Source organism: Ornithorhynchus anatinus, chromosome 16 (assembly GCF_004115215.2).
Source record: "Ornithorhynchus anatinus isolate Pmale09 chromosome 16, mOrnAna1.pri.v4, whole genome shotgun sequence".
In the NCBI taxonomy this organism is placed as follows: domain Eukaryota; kingdom Metazoa; phylum Chordata; class Mammalia; order Monotremata; family Ornithorhynchidae; genus Ornithorhynchus; species Ornithorhynchus anatinus.
The window spans coordinates 35,023,885-35,036,658 of NC_041743.1; the positions used below are offsets into that span (position 1 = coordinate 35,023,885).

The following is a 12,774-nucleotide window of genomic DNA, read 5'->3' on the forward strand; positions in this document are numbered from 1 at the left end:
CTGGCAGAGGGGTCGGGGCTTTGGCCCCGGAGGGGAAGGGTTACCAGAGGGGCCCTTGGCGCCAGGATCTGAATTTCCTTCTCTCTCTTCCTCCAAGGGCTCGCTCCCTTCCCAGAGCAGGGGCAGGACCTGAATCCAGGTGTAAACCCCACCCCGGGGGAGAGAGAGACAAAGGGAGAGGGCTCTGCCCCCCCTGGGCTCCACTTCTCCCTCCCCCTCCCCGCTGTCACCCCCTGGCTCCACCCCTCACCCCCGCCACCCCAAAGTGGATAGCAGTGCCATGGGCAGGTGGGCGAGGGGGCTCTCCCCAGCATGCAGGGGCAGCAGCGGTCAAGATAACCCCTTTAGAATCTGCTTGGCACTGCCCCTGAAGAGGGAGGCAGGCAGACCGGCAGGCAGAGCCCTGCTCCCCTTCCCCGCCAGCCGCAGCGGGCAGGCCCCGGCTCTGGGTGCCGCGTCTCCGCCCTGCCCTTTGTACACAGCCTCCGCCTCCGCCGCCGCCATTAAACCCTGCTCTGGAGCCCCCGCTTCTGTCCTGGTTCTTTCCCTGGGCCACAAGTTGGCCCGGGGGCAAGGGGGCAGGGAGGAGTGGTCACGCCCCAGGGCCCCACCAGTCACTGGCCTAGCAGGGCCTGCCCCCAAGGCAGGTGAGGCACAGGCCCTGGGCCAGCGGGTGAGGGGCAGGCAGTGAGCGCGGAGGCAGAGGAGTGCCGGCAGGGAAGGTGGGGGAGGCCGCATCCCTCCTCCCCCACCGCCACCTTTATTCACTCGATCTAAGACGCCCGCACTGGGGACATTAAATAACGTGGGCACAGGCAGAGGTATCTGTACAGCAGGGAAGGGAGTGTCTGTACAGCAGGGGTTGAGGGGATGGAGGGTGCGGGTCCGTCGGGGAGCCTGGAGTCGGGGGGCGCGGGAGGCTCCATCGACCCCGACCCGGCACCCCCCACCGAGTGGCACAAGAGCGCACGGGGCTGGGCTCAGTGCACCTGCTGCTGGGGGTGGCCGTGGGGAAGCGCCCCCGGCCCGGCCGATGATTTTCCCAGCTCCTCTTCCTCCTCTTCCACAGACTGGCTTCCATAGGCGCTGTCCTCTTTCAGCTCTAGATGGAGCAGGGGTGCAGGGGCACAGGGCCCGGGTCAGAGGGCCCAGGGCAGAGATGAAGGGTCAGAAACCTCAGGGCAGAGGGAGTAGGGGCAGAAGACCTGGGGTCTGAGGGGTGGGTTCGGGGCCCATTCCCCGTCCCCCAGGGCCGGCGGCCCCCTTACCTGTACTGGGCAGCTTGTCCCCAGACTCAGCCCCGTGCAGGAGCCGCACACCCTCCTCCAGGCCCATGGCCGCCAGCGCCTCCAGCAGCCCGGCCAGGTCTCCGCCGGCCAGCTGTGGACGCAGAGGCCGGGGTCGGGACTGGGCAATGGGACGAGGGAGGGGAGGCTGGGGGGGACGGAGGCAGTTCTGGACGTGGGGGTAGCGGGCGGGAGGGAAGGGCGGGGAGTGGGGGTCAGGGATCGGCGGGGGGCGGTACTGACCTCATAGCTGCGCAGGAGGCTCCCGCTGGGCGAGCTCGTGCCACGGTAGGTGGGGACCAGGCTGCGCAGGCCCAGCCGCTCGGCCAGCTCTGCCCAGTCCCCGCCCTCGGACCCGCCCGGTCCGTCCAGCAGTCGTTCCAGACCCTGCAGGGCCGCGCCCCCGAGAGACAGCACCGGTCCTGGGCCCCGACCCCAGACGGACAGACAGGCAGACACACACAGAGGGGGAGCTGTCAGCACCCTACCCTCAGGCTGCTTCCACCCCAGCCCAAGACCCGGGGTGGGGGGTGGTGTCGGAGAGGTGCCATCAGAAGCTGACACCTCCCCAACCCAAGACCCGGAAGGGGAGATGGAGAGATGCCATCAGGGGTGCCCCTGCACTGTACTTGGGGTCCAAAGCCAGAGGCAGTGGGAAGTGGTCAACTCTGAGGCCCGGGGGCCCCCAGCCGCAGGACATGTGCCCAGAGTGGGCGGGCAGGGAGAGGAGGTGAGTCAGAGCCCCTCTCCGTCTCCTCACAAGGGTGGGGTTTGGAAGTTGGGGGGGGGGGGTTCTCACCTGTGGGCAGTGGGGGCGTCGGGGGAGGTTCCTTGGTGGCTTTCAGCAGCAAAGACTTGACCTGGACAGAGCTTGGGGTCAGCAGGCCCAGCCCCCTACTCCCTCACCACCCCCCACCAACACTCCCCTGTCCCTCCACCTCTCCCAGCCCGTCCTTGCCAACCCCAATCATACTTTGGCGCTGCGGGTCAGGTCGAGGGGCTTATGTCCACAGCTGGGCCGGCGGGTTGCCCTCGGCCCTTCCCCTTCCGCTACTCCGTCAGGTCTGTCCAGGTCCGAGTCGCTGCCCGAGGTCGGGGGAGAAGGGGACGGGCACAGGGGCTCCTCGTTCTCTGCATGCACATCCGCGCCTGCAGACAACAGACAGGAAGTGGTCGCGGGCGCAAACCCAACAGCCAGCTCGCAAGGACTTGAGGCTGAGGGATGGTGGTGGCCGGCTGAGGCGGGGTTGGGGGGCGGTTGCGGGGAGACGTGTGTGAGTGTTTCTGTCTGCTTGTCCGATGGGGGTGGGAGGGGCAGTGAGAGGAGGGAGGATGGGGCAGTGTAGGGGACTCACCAGCCTTGAGCAGCAGACGGGTGAGGGTCGGAGAGCCCAGTCCTGCTGCCAGGTGCAGGGGGGTGTTTCCAGCGAAGGTGCGGGCATTCACGTTGGCGCCCAGCTGGGTGGGCAGGGGCTCAGTTGGAGCGGGGCCTAGACTGGCCCGGCTCCCCTGAACCCAGCCCCGGAGAGCCCTCCCCGCTCTCCCCTCAAGCCCGCACCCCCTCAAGCACCTTAGTGACGAGGTGGCTGACCAGCCCCAACTCCTCCATCTCGGTGGCCAAGTGCAGGGCCGTCCGCCCACCCTGTCGCTCCGCCGTCTCGATGCCCGCCCCGCTGGCCACCAGCAGGTCCAGGCACTCTGGGCTCCGGGCACGCACCGCCAGGTGCACTGGGTAAAACCCTACAGGGAAGGAGGGTGGAGGAGGAGGAGGCGTGGCTCAACCCAGAGGAGGGGTTCTGGGCCCCTTCCTCGGTGCCCATCTTTCCTCGCCCCCAGGCATCCCCAGCCTGATCAGAAAGGGCTTCCCCTCTACTACACCCTCTCTCCCTCCCTCCCTTCGCCTTGGGCACAGAGATGTGGGTGCTGAGGTCCCTCTCTACACCCCAGCCCCCGCAGGCATAGCGTCGGTACAGTCACGAGGGGCAGGGGCTCACCTTGGTAATCGGGCATGGTCAGCAGCTGGAGGAGGGCCGGGCCCGGGTGGCCCAGGAGGGTCCGCAGGAGATCGGGGCTGCCCGCCCGCAGCGCCAGATGCAAGGCCGAGTCTCCGTGCCGGTCCAGCAGGGTGGGGTCCGCGCCCACCTTGAGCAGGAAGCCGACCACAGCGCACTGCCCCGTGATCACTGCCAGGTGCAGGGGTGTCTGTGGGCACGGAGTGCGGGGGGTGGGGGTGGAAATCGAGGGTCAGAGCGAAACCCCGGTCCCCATAGAACTAGCCCTCCCCTCACCCCCCGGGCCCACCTGGTGCAGGTAGTTGGTGAGGTTAGCGATTCCCAGCTGAGGGGCCCTCAGGATGATGTGCGCCAGCTGTTCCATGACTCCCGTCTGCCCGTGAATGATGGCCAGGTGCAAGGGTCTGGCGGGGTGGGCAGGGGAGTGGAGAAGGAAGCGGAGGATAGGACGGGACTGTTCCCCAGGACACCCGTCCCCTCTGCCAGCCACTCAGTCCTACCCCCCACCGTGACTTCCGTCCTCCCCCGTCCCCCACAGCCCGGGCCCTCCCCACCATCGTCCCAGCCCCTGCCCGTACGTGTCTCCGTTCTCATCCTGGGCGGCCAGGAGGTGGTACTGCCCGGCCAGCAAGGTGCGGACGTCGGCGGTCACCCCGTAGTCCAGCAGGGACCGGGCGCTGCGCTGGGCGAGTGCAAACATCTGCAGGCTGTACCGCTGGGCTGCAACACAGGTCGCCCCGGGGAACTGAGCCCCCGGCAGGCGGACGCTCCACGGGCGCCGGGCCCGTCCACGGTCACGCGGCTACTCCCCGCCCCACCCCCACGGGGGTCCCGCTGGGCACGTCTCCGCCCGGCACCCCTCACCTTGGCTCAACATCTCCTGGCAGCGAGGCGGGGGTTGGGAAGGGTGGTCGGGGCAGGACGCGGGGTCCTTGTCTGCCTCCTGTTTCCCAGGCTCCTCTTCAGAGAGCGCCTCCCTGTGGGGCTGGGAGGCCCAGCTAGTCCGCGACCCCCCGGCCCCCGCGTAGCCACTCATAGGGTGAGGCTCTGCCGGGTACGGGCTGCTGTAGTTCAGGGCTGGGAAGTAGCCGAGACCACCACCTGGAGGGGGTGGGGGCGGGGGGGGGCAGAGGGGAGTCAGGGAGGAGCTGGAGGCGGGGGGGACTGGGGTGGGGGGAGTGGTGAGAGCCACAGTGGACGCTCTGCCCTCTTACCTCCCCCGCCGGCTCCTCCTGCTCCGAAGCCCCCCGCCGCTCCCCCGCCGGCCCCCCCCATGTGGGAGCCGCCCCCGAAGTGCTGGGAGAAGGCAGGGAGTGCCTTCTTGCGCTTCCGTTGCACCTCTTCCTTATCTGCAGGGGAATGGAGTTGGGGGTCAGGGTGTCCGGGTGCCCCAGGCCGCAGATCGCCGCTCCCAACTCCTCTCCACCCCCCACCCCCGCCACGCACAGACCCGGTGCCCCTCACCCCACCCTATCCACCCACCCACCTTCCACCAGCGGGTAGTACGTGAACTGCTTGGAGTCAGAAACATCCCCTCCACGCTTGCGCTTGAGCTGCAGGAACACGGTGACCGGCCGCTCGATCCGCATCTTGTGGTACGGTGGTGTCCGGAACACGATGGCGTACTGTGGGGGCGGGGGGAACGGATCAAGGTGGCCCCCCACCCAGTGCCTGGACCCACTAGGAGCGGAAAGGGACCCTCCCCAGACCCCAGCCTCTGCTCTCACCACATCCGCCCCCCCCACCTCCCGCCCTCGGTCGGATTCTGTCGTCGTCGTCGGGACTCCCGGCCTCGGGGGTACCTGCTTGTGCACATCGGTAGGAGAGAAGTCCCCAAACGCCTGCCAGCCATTCTCGTCGTCCTCATAGAAGCGAACTTCAATGTCATCTGGGGGCGGGCAGGGAGAACTCAGGACCCCCAGTTCCCTGCCCTTGGCCCCATCCCATCAGCCCCTTGACCTCCCCCTGCCCCGGCCTCACCTTTCTGCACCTTGTCACAGAGCAGGTAAACCTCATCCCCTCCTCGCACCGACCCGGCCGTCTTGTCCATACGTGAGATCTTCAGGTTGGAGGCCCCGGGAGATTCTGGGGAGGGAATGGGACAGGATGGGAAGGGCACAAGGGAAGGGGGAAGAGCTGCCCGGCCACTTGGCTGACCCTCGAGGCCCCACGCCTCCCTCCCCTCGACCCCAGCCCCCAGTTGGGGAGTGTGTGTGTGTGTGTGTGTGTGCACATGTACATGGCTGCAGGTGAGGGTCCCCACCCCGGGGGACCAGACCCACTCACTGCTGTCGTGGATGGGCTGGGAGATGACCGGGCACAGGGGCAGGGAGAAGCTACCATCACTGGCGCGCAGGAAGGCCGAAAAGCGGAGCCGTACGATGCTGAGATCCATAACCTTCTTCAGCTCCTTGGCCTCCTGCTCCAGCTCCCGGCGCTCGGCGTCTGCAGGGTCGGGGAAGGCTCAGAGAAGCGAGGCTGAGGGTGGCCGGACCACCCCCTGCTTCCCCACCCTGCAGCCTACGGTCCCAAGTGGCCCGGGTGTTCCGGCCTGGGACAACCCAGCCGGAGGGGAGAGAGAGGGGCTCGAGATGCTCTGCTCCTTCCCTCCTTTGGCCCCTGCTGACCGCAGCCGTCAGAGCCCTACAGGCCGGGGGCTACAGAAGGCGCCGGGTGTAGGGCCCAGGGAAATTAGCTCGACCGGCTCTCCCCAGCGTTGCAGCCCCTGACGCTCCCCAGTCTGCCCCTGCCCCGTGCCCCCGGCCCCGTACCCGTCAGCCCTTGGGGTCGCGTGCGGAGTCGCTGCCGCTGCAGTTTCTGCATCATGATCTCCATCATGTTCTTCTTGGTCACGTGTAGGACCCCCAGGTTGTTGAACCTGCACGTGGGGGAACAGTTAGAGGGTCGAGGGCGGGAGGGGTTACCGAGGTCAGTAAGGAGGGGAGTCCGGGAGAGCGGCAAGGGTGCCGAGGCAGGGGCGGGAAAGCACGGGACGGGAGCCGGGGGCTGGGGCAGGGGCAGATCCTCACGCACTGGGCGGTCATGTCCTTGGGCCCCACGGACACCACACAGACGCCCAACTCGGTGCACTGTTTGCCCACCAGGCTGTGGGCATGGGCCCGGGGGGGATCGCTGTGAGTCACCAGGTCCACCTCGATCTTGGCCAGGCCCACGTAATTACAGATCTGGGGAGGGCAGGGGACTGTCAGGAGGCGGCCTTCGGCCCCGCCCCCGGCCCCTCACCCGGCCCCGCCAGCCTCCCGGACCTCTCACCTTGACCGTAGGGTAGGTCTTGCGTCCCTTCTCGCTGGAGGCTCCGGGCAGTCCGCCGTGGGACGGGCCCTCGCAGCCATAGCGGAAGCGGAATCCACGCTGGGGACCAGAGCTCAGTGTGGACTGCCGTCTCCGGAGCCTCCCGCCCGCCGCCCAGGGCCCCGCCCACCCCACCCTGGGCGGGCCGAGGGACCTGGGTTCAGGGAGCGGGTGGGCTCATCGACATCACCACCGGTAGCATCGCTCCAGTGGGTGCCGAGCGCCGTACGGGACACTTGGGAACAAACGAGAGGAAGAAAACACAGCCCTGCCCTCACGGAATTTACAGCCTACTCCAAATGTACAGTGGGTAAGACGGTAAGAACACAGGCTCAAATGGGCAGACAAGTGAGTGGCACACTAGACGTGGACGTGAGGGCTGAGGACTCACCTGCTTGGGCTGCTCCACAATGACCAGGTAGGGGCCTTCTGCTGCAGGAGGAGATGGGGCTCAGCTCTTGCACCATCCCAGCCTCCCCAGCCCCTCTTCCAGACCTCCCTGACCCAGCTGTAGGATCAGTGGAAACTGCTCCCAACCAGGGCAACCTGGGGGCCACCCGCCGGCCCAGTCCTTCCCCGGGGCCCTCCCCCTAAACAAGCCCTGCCCCAGGGAGCCACCCCCTCTCCCCAGGCCCTGCCCAATCCTTCTCCGGGGCCCGCCCCCGATCCAAGTCCTGCCCCAGGGGGTCACCCCCTGACCGGCCCTGCCCCCGGGGGGGGGGGGGCGCGCCTATTCCCCAACCCAGCTCGGCTCCGGGGGACCCCCCCCCCGCCCACCGCAAAACAAGCCCTGCCCCAGGGGGCTACCCCTCACCCAGTCCTTTCCCAGGGGCTGCCCCCAACTGAGCCCTGCTCGAGAGCCACCCACTGCCCAAATAAGCTCTGCCCCAGAGAGCCACCCCTTCCCCAACCGAGCCCTGCCCCAGAGGGCCACCCCCTCCCCCCCCCAGGCCCATGCCCTGCCCCAGCGGGCCCCCGGCAGCCCGACGAGGCCCAAGCGAGGCGGGTGGAGGGGGTGGACCCACTGACCCGTCTCCATGGGAGGCTCCTTGGGCTCCATTATGGACGAGTGGATGTGGAAGTCATCGTAGTCAATGCCATCCAGGCCCTATGCGGGGCGGGGGGACAGGACGGGACCCTGAGCGGCCACCCGGGGGGACCCCCCACCTCTCCCCCAAACCCAGGGCCCCGAGTCCCCCGCACGGCCGCACCTGGGGCCGGGGCGGGCCGGCCCGGGCTCCGAGCGGCGGCCAGAATGACCGCAGGACGGGCCACCAGTTGGACGGGCCACCAGTTGGACGGGCCACCAGTTGGACGGGCCGGTGGCCCGAGCGTGGCGGCCAGACAAAGACGGACCCACAGGCGGTGCCCGGCGGGCGGGCAAGGGGGCGGCCCGGCGGCCCGGGCCCAGGGGGCACCGAGGGCCGGGCCGCCAGCCGGGGGACAACGAACGGAGGGGTCACTCACGGCGCCGTAGGGGTCCTCCATCTCCGCGGCGGGGAGGGGGGGGGGGGTCTCCTGGGGCCCGTCTGCTGCCGCCCCGGCGCCCACCTGCGCGGGGTCAGGGGCCTCTCAGTGCCGGCCGGGCCGGAGGGAGAGAGGGAGGAGAGGAGCGGGCGGCCCGAGCCGGGACCCCGGAGCCCGAGCCCGAGCCGGAGCCGGGGAAGGGGTGGGGGCCCGGGCGGCGCGGGCAGGAAAGTTAGCGCTGCTCAGGAAAGTCCCGAAAATACCAGCGGGGGGAGGGAGGAGGAGGAGGAGGAGGAGGAGGGAGGAGCAGGAGAGGCAGGAGGAGGAGCCTGCAGCGGGGAAGGGCGGGGGCAGGGGCTGGAAATGACGTGCCCCGGCCCGCCCAGCCCTCGGTCCGGCCAGCAGGGAGGGAGGAAGGGAGGAAGGGAGGCCCGGGCTGCCCTCCTCTCCCGTTCCCCTCCGCCCCCCTCCGGGCCTCTGGCCTTTCCCCTCCGCTCCCCCGGTGCCCGGCAGGACCCGGCGGCTGACTCAGCATCCTGGGGGATCTTGCCCGCTGGAAACCCCCTCCCCTCCCCTCCCTTCCCCCTGACGATCCCCCCCCACGGCAATTCCCGGGGCCGAGGGCAAGCGGGCCGGGGAGGGAGGGGGGAGGCTCTCGGCCCGGCTGTGCCGCTTGCCCGCCGGCTGACCTCGGGACGGGCCGCCCCATCCCTCCGGGCCTCCCTGCCTCCTCCGTGGAGTGGGGAGCGAGTGGCCATTCCCCCTCCCTCTTGGGGCCCGCCTTCGACCCGTGTCTCTTTGATCGAGCCCACAGCGAGCGCGTCGCGGGCCACCCTCCCTAGCGCCCTTGTTAGGGTCGCCGGGGTTAGGAAAGTGGACGGGGTGGGGTTGGGCCCGGCCCGGATCCCGGGGCCCAGGGCTTCCCGCTTCTTGGTGGTGGGCTGGGCGAGCCAAACGTGAGGCGGGGGCAGCCGGGGCGGGCAGTCCTCTCCTCCCCCTGTCCCCCCGCCCACCCCCCACCCGGCCTGTCGGTCCTCCGCCCCGAGATGCCGGGCCTGCGGAAACCCTGGGGTTTTCTCCAGAAGCCGGAGGCCGAGTCCCCCGGGTTGGGGTTTTTGAGGGTGGATTCCTTGAGCCCGGGGCTCTCCTCCCTCGGGGTCGCCGCCCGGATCTCCGGGCCCCGGAGTTTCCCGGGGTGGAGGCGCCCAGGCCCCGGGGCGACTCCTCCTCGCCCCCCTGCCCACCCGTCTGGCTCCCCGGCCCCGGGTCCTGGCCCTCGGGACCTCCGTCAGGCCCGCCCTCTGCTTCCTCCCGGGCGGTGTGTGCCCGGCTCTGCATATTCGTGTCATTGGCGTCCGCGTCCGGGTGACCGCTTAGGCACCTGCTCGCCTGACTGCGTGGAGCCGGCCGGAGCCCCGCGGACGTCCAAGGGCCCGGGGGGGTGCGTGGGCGCCCCCCGCCCCGCGTGTCTGTGCGGGTGCCCCTGCCCGTCTGGGCCGGGCTGCCCGTGGGCGAGGGCGCGGCCCCGGGCCCGAGTGGGGGGTCCCGCCCCCTCCCCCCCCGGGAGACGGGAAGCCCTTGGGCCCGGCGCGATGGGCACTCACCGCCTCCCTCGGCTGCAGCTCCCAACCGGTCCCGAGGCCCAGGCCCGACCCCGACCCCGGCCCCGTCCGGCCGCCCGGTGTCCCCTTCGGGAAAGCCCCTTTTCCGCCCCCCGAAGGGGGGAATTCCCATGACGTCACGTAGAGCGGCGCTCCCGACGCTTCCTCATTGGCTCCAAGTTGCAGTCGGAGGGCCAGCGCGGCCGGGGGCGGGCCGGGGGCCGGGCCCACGGGCTCCGGCTCTGCCCTCCAGGCCCCTCCGTGGGACAGGAGCCCTCCCCCAGCCCCCACTCCCTCACCCCTCCAAGCCCTGCCTTCGTTGTTCCTGCCCCCCCGCAACCGGCCCCCAGCCCCAGCGGTGCCCCCCGAGCCGCTCTTCCTCCCCTCCATCTTTTCCCCTCCGCCTGCTTTGCCCCAATAAACCCAACACTGCAGCCCCTCGTTCGCTTCCGCTGGATAGGACCCGTGTCCCGGGGGCGACGGGCCCGGGGGGAGCGGGCGGAGGGCGGGATTCTCATTGCCAGTTGCCCCACCGACCCCCGTGCTCCGGAGGGGAAAGGTCGGGCAGGGTCTGAGGTGGGAGTAGCCACGGGGGCATCTCGGGCTCTCGCCAACCGGCCCTCCCAGCTCCTCCCGGCCCATCCCACGGGAGAGGGGGGAAAAGAAGTGGAGGGAAGAGGGAGGGGCCGCGTGCAAGGTCCACGGGGACACAAGGAGCTGAGCGGAGATGGTCTCTGGGTGGCCCAAGGGGCTCCATCCTCCCGGCACGGGCTGGCCAGCGACTACTGGGGGATTGGCACTCTCCTCCCGCCCTGTGCACGAGAAAGCTGGCATCACCCCGTTCCTCTTGGGGGAGCAGGGCAGAGATGGGAGCACCTGCTCTGCCTCACCCCCGAGGACCAAGGATGGGGGACCGTACTATTAAAAACCGTGGAAGCCGTGAAGTACTTAATACGTGCAAAACACGGCCCTATGCACTGGGGTGGATACAAGAGAAGCAGATTGGATTGTCTCTCCTATTCCCACAGGGGGCTCACAGTCTTAAGAGAACAGAAGAGAGGTACTTTAACCCCAGTTTGCGGATGAGGAAACCGAGGCACAGAGAAATTAAGCATCAGAGCCAGGATGAGAGGTCAGGTCTCCTGTCTCACAGCCCCGTGACCTTAGGCGACGCTGTGGAAGTGGAGGGCTGGGCGACGAGACTGACGGCGGGGCCGGGCTCAGACCGGAGGGGGCAGGTGGTGAGGGGCAGTTAATACCGGCATAAGTCGGAGAGGCCCCCGCTGCCGCTCATTCCCTCCGCAGGGGTCGGGGAGGACATGGAAGAGAGGAGGGAGCGGCCACCACACACCACACACAGCATGGCCACGAAGAGGAGCCCACTGCCAGTGGCTTTGTGAGAGTGGATCTTAGGGCAGCAGGCCAGGGCCGGGACATTGGGGCTGAAGGTGGGTCGAGGGAGGAGCTCCAGGACACAGGATCAGCATTACCGAGTGTCTGTGCGCGGGACACTGGATTAGCTGCCTGGGAACGTGTACTCGATGTAAAGGCCGTGGGCGAAGTGATGGTCCACTGAGAGAGAGAGACAACCCAGACATGACAGGACCGGAATGGCCGGCACAGCAGTAACCGGGACAGCGCAGAGGGCAGCGGGGTGGGGATTGGGCACATCTAAGGCGTAGGGGAAAGCCGCTGAGGCTTATTCCTCTCATGTGGCCCGGGAAGAGGAGGGCATAGGAATTCCAGCTCCGGTCTGCCTTACTCTGGACTACAGCTTGGGAGTTGAATCCCCATCCCCCTGCCCAGTTCCCTCCCCCAAGCCTGGCTGTGAGGTAGTAGGGGGCATCAGCGTTGAGAAGCAGCGTGGCTCAGTGGAAAGCGCCCGGGCTTAGGAGTCAGAGGTCATGGGTTCTAATCCCAGCTCCGCCACTTGTCAGCTGTGTGACTTCGGGCAAGTCACTTCACTTCTCGGTGCCTCAGTCACCTCATCTGGAAAGTGGGGATTAAAAGCATGAGCCCCACAGGGGACAACCTAATTACCCTGTATCTACTCCAGCGCTTAGAACAGTGCTTGGCACATAGTAGGCGCTTAACAGGTACCAACATTATCATCATCAGACACAGCTGTGAGGCAATAGGGGGAGCCAGACCGAAAGAACAGACCCTGGAAGTGGGCGGGGTGGGGTGGGATAGAGGACGTTGGTTCTAGGACATTTATTTCATCGTAAAAAGTCAATTGTCATTGTCCCCATTTCTCTGTACGTACACGCTCGCGCCAACCCAATTAGCGCCCCCAATCGACTGCTAATCAATCAAAGAGGAATGCCCGGAGATGGTGGCGGCAGCAGCGGCTCGGGTCCGGGGGAAGGGGCGGGCGGAGAAAGGGAAGCAAAGTGCAACGTGGCTCTTGGAGCCGGGCCCGCTCCGGGGCGGGTGGGGCGGGAGGGCGATGGCCGCTCCGATCCTGGGCCCCCGCCGCCGAGGCCCCGGGCCCCGCAGGGTGGGCCCGGTCCCGCCCCGCGGCCGGTGGTCTCTTGGTGCGGCCCGGGCCAGAATTCCCAGGAAGTCGGGGGCGGGCGGGGGGCCCGGGCGGCGGGTCGGGGGACGGAGGCAGGCCCGTCCTTGTCGCTGAGGTGCGCTCGTCCCACCGCGGTGCCCTTCCCCCGACTGCAAGGAGAGAGGCGGGGGCGGCAGAGGCCAGGCCCAGGCTCGGGCTCCCGTGTAGTGTGAAGAACGGAGCCGCCTGCGGGGCAGGCGCCCGGGTTGGCGCGGGCAGGCGGGGCTCCACATTCAGGTCCGGCCGGGCCCTAGTTGACCTCGGAGGCGGGCATGGGGTCGGCAGGGCGCGGAGCGGCCAGCAGGGGCACAGGTGACGTGGCCTCGATGAGGGCAGGGTTGAGGATGATGGGCAGTGTCATGGGGGGCACGCCCACCTGCAGGGGGGAAGCCAGAGGCTGCAGGATCAACGGTGGCTGGGCCAGGGACGTGGGCCCGTCCGGGGAGGGGCTCAGCTTGCCAGGGGCTGGGGCGGCCAGCGTGGGCGAGCCGGGGAGGCTGTTGGAGGCCGAGTCCGAGCCGGCCGGCTTCTCCGGATCT

At 68.8% G+C, this 12,774-nt stretch overlaps 2 protein-coding genes across 7 annotated transcripts in view; both read right to left on the reverse strand.

Moving 5' to 3' along the window:
- Nucleotides 1-698: 698 nt before the first annotated feature.
- On the reverse strand, nt 699-9,908 carry NFKB2 (nuclear factor kappa B subunit 2). 2 transcript variants are annotated; one of them, XM_029080793.1, is made up of 23 exons: nt 9,682-9,908; nt 8,078-8,161; nt 7,640-7,718; nt 7,002-7,042; nt 6,572-6,670; nt 6,332-6,483; nt 6,070-6,176; nt 5,585-5,743; nt 5,279-5,383; nt 5,101-5,186; nt 4,785-4,923; nt 4,513-4,647; nt 4,163-4,399; nt 3,877-4,018; nt 3,588-3,702; nt 3,281-3,488; nt 2,857-3,026; nt 2,642-2,744; nt 2,260-2,435; nt 2,086-2,146; nt 1,530-1,708; nt 1,269-1,380; nt 699-1,102 (listed from the first exon to the last, which is right to left on the reverse strand). In XM_029080793.1, exons 2-23 carry the CDS (start codon nt 8,096-8,098, stop codon nt 981-983), a joined length of 2,748 nt encoding a protein of 915 aa, XP_028936626.1. In that variant the 5' UTR covers nt 8,099-8,161; nt 9,682-9,908; the 3' UTR covers nt 699-980. The 2 variants fall into 2 exon arrangements, with proteins under 2 accessions (XP_028936626.1, XP_028936627.1); XM_029080794.2 differs by lacking the exon at nt 9,682-9,908 and having other exon boundaries at nt 7,002-7,039; nt 8,078-8,287.
- A 1,950-nt stretch (nt 9,909-11,858) lies between these two features.
- GBF1 (golgi brefeldin A resistant guanine nucleotide exchange factor 1) overlaps nt 11,859-12,774 on the reverse strand; it is a 102,623-nt gene continuing 101,707 nt past the window's right edge. For all 5 annotated transcript variants that reach the window (XM_029080735.2, XM_029080733.2, XM_029080737.2 and 2 more), the window contains one exon: nt 11,859-12,772. In XM_029080735.2, the coding sequence (XP_028936568.1) occupies nt 12,486-12,772 (287 nt within the window). In that variant the 3' untranslated portion in view covers nt 11,859-12,485. The remainder of the gene's footprint in view (nt 12,773-12,774) is intronic.

Excerpts from the sequence above, each read along its gene's own strand:
- NFKB2 (XM_029080793.1), bottom strand. The coding sequence starts at position 8,098 with ATGGAGGACCCCTACGGCGCC. Across the intron at positions 7,043-7,639 it reads GGAGCCTCCCATGGAGACGG|CAGAAGGCCCCTACCTGGTC; the intron begins GTCAGTGGGTCC and ends CTCCTCCTGCAG. Across the intron at positions 6,177-6,331 it reads CCCAAGGACATGACCGCCCA|GTTCAACAACCTGGGGGTCC; the intron begins GTGCGTGAGGAT and ends CCCCACGTGCAG.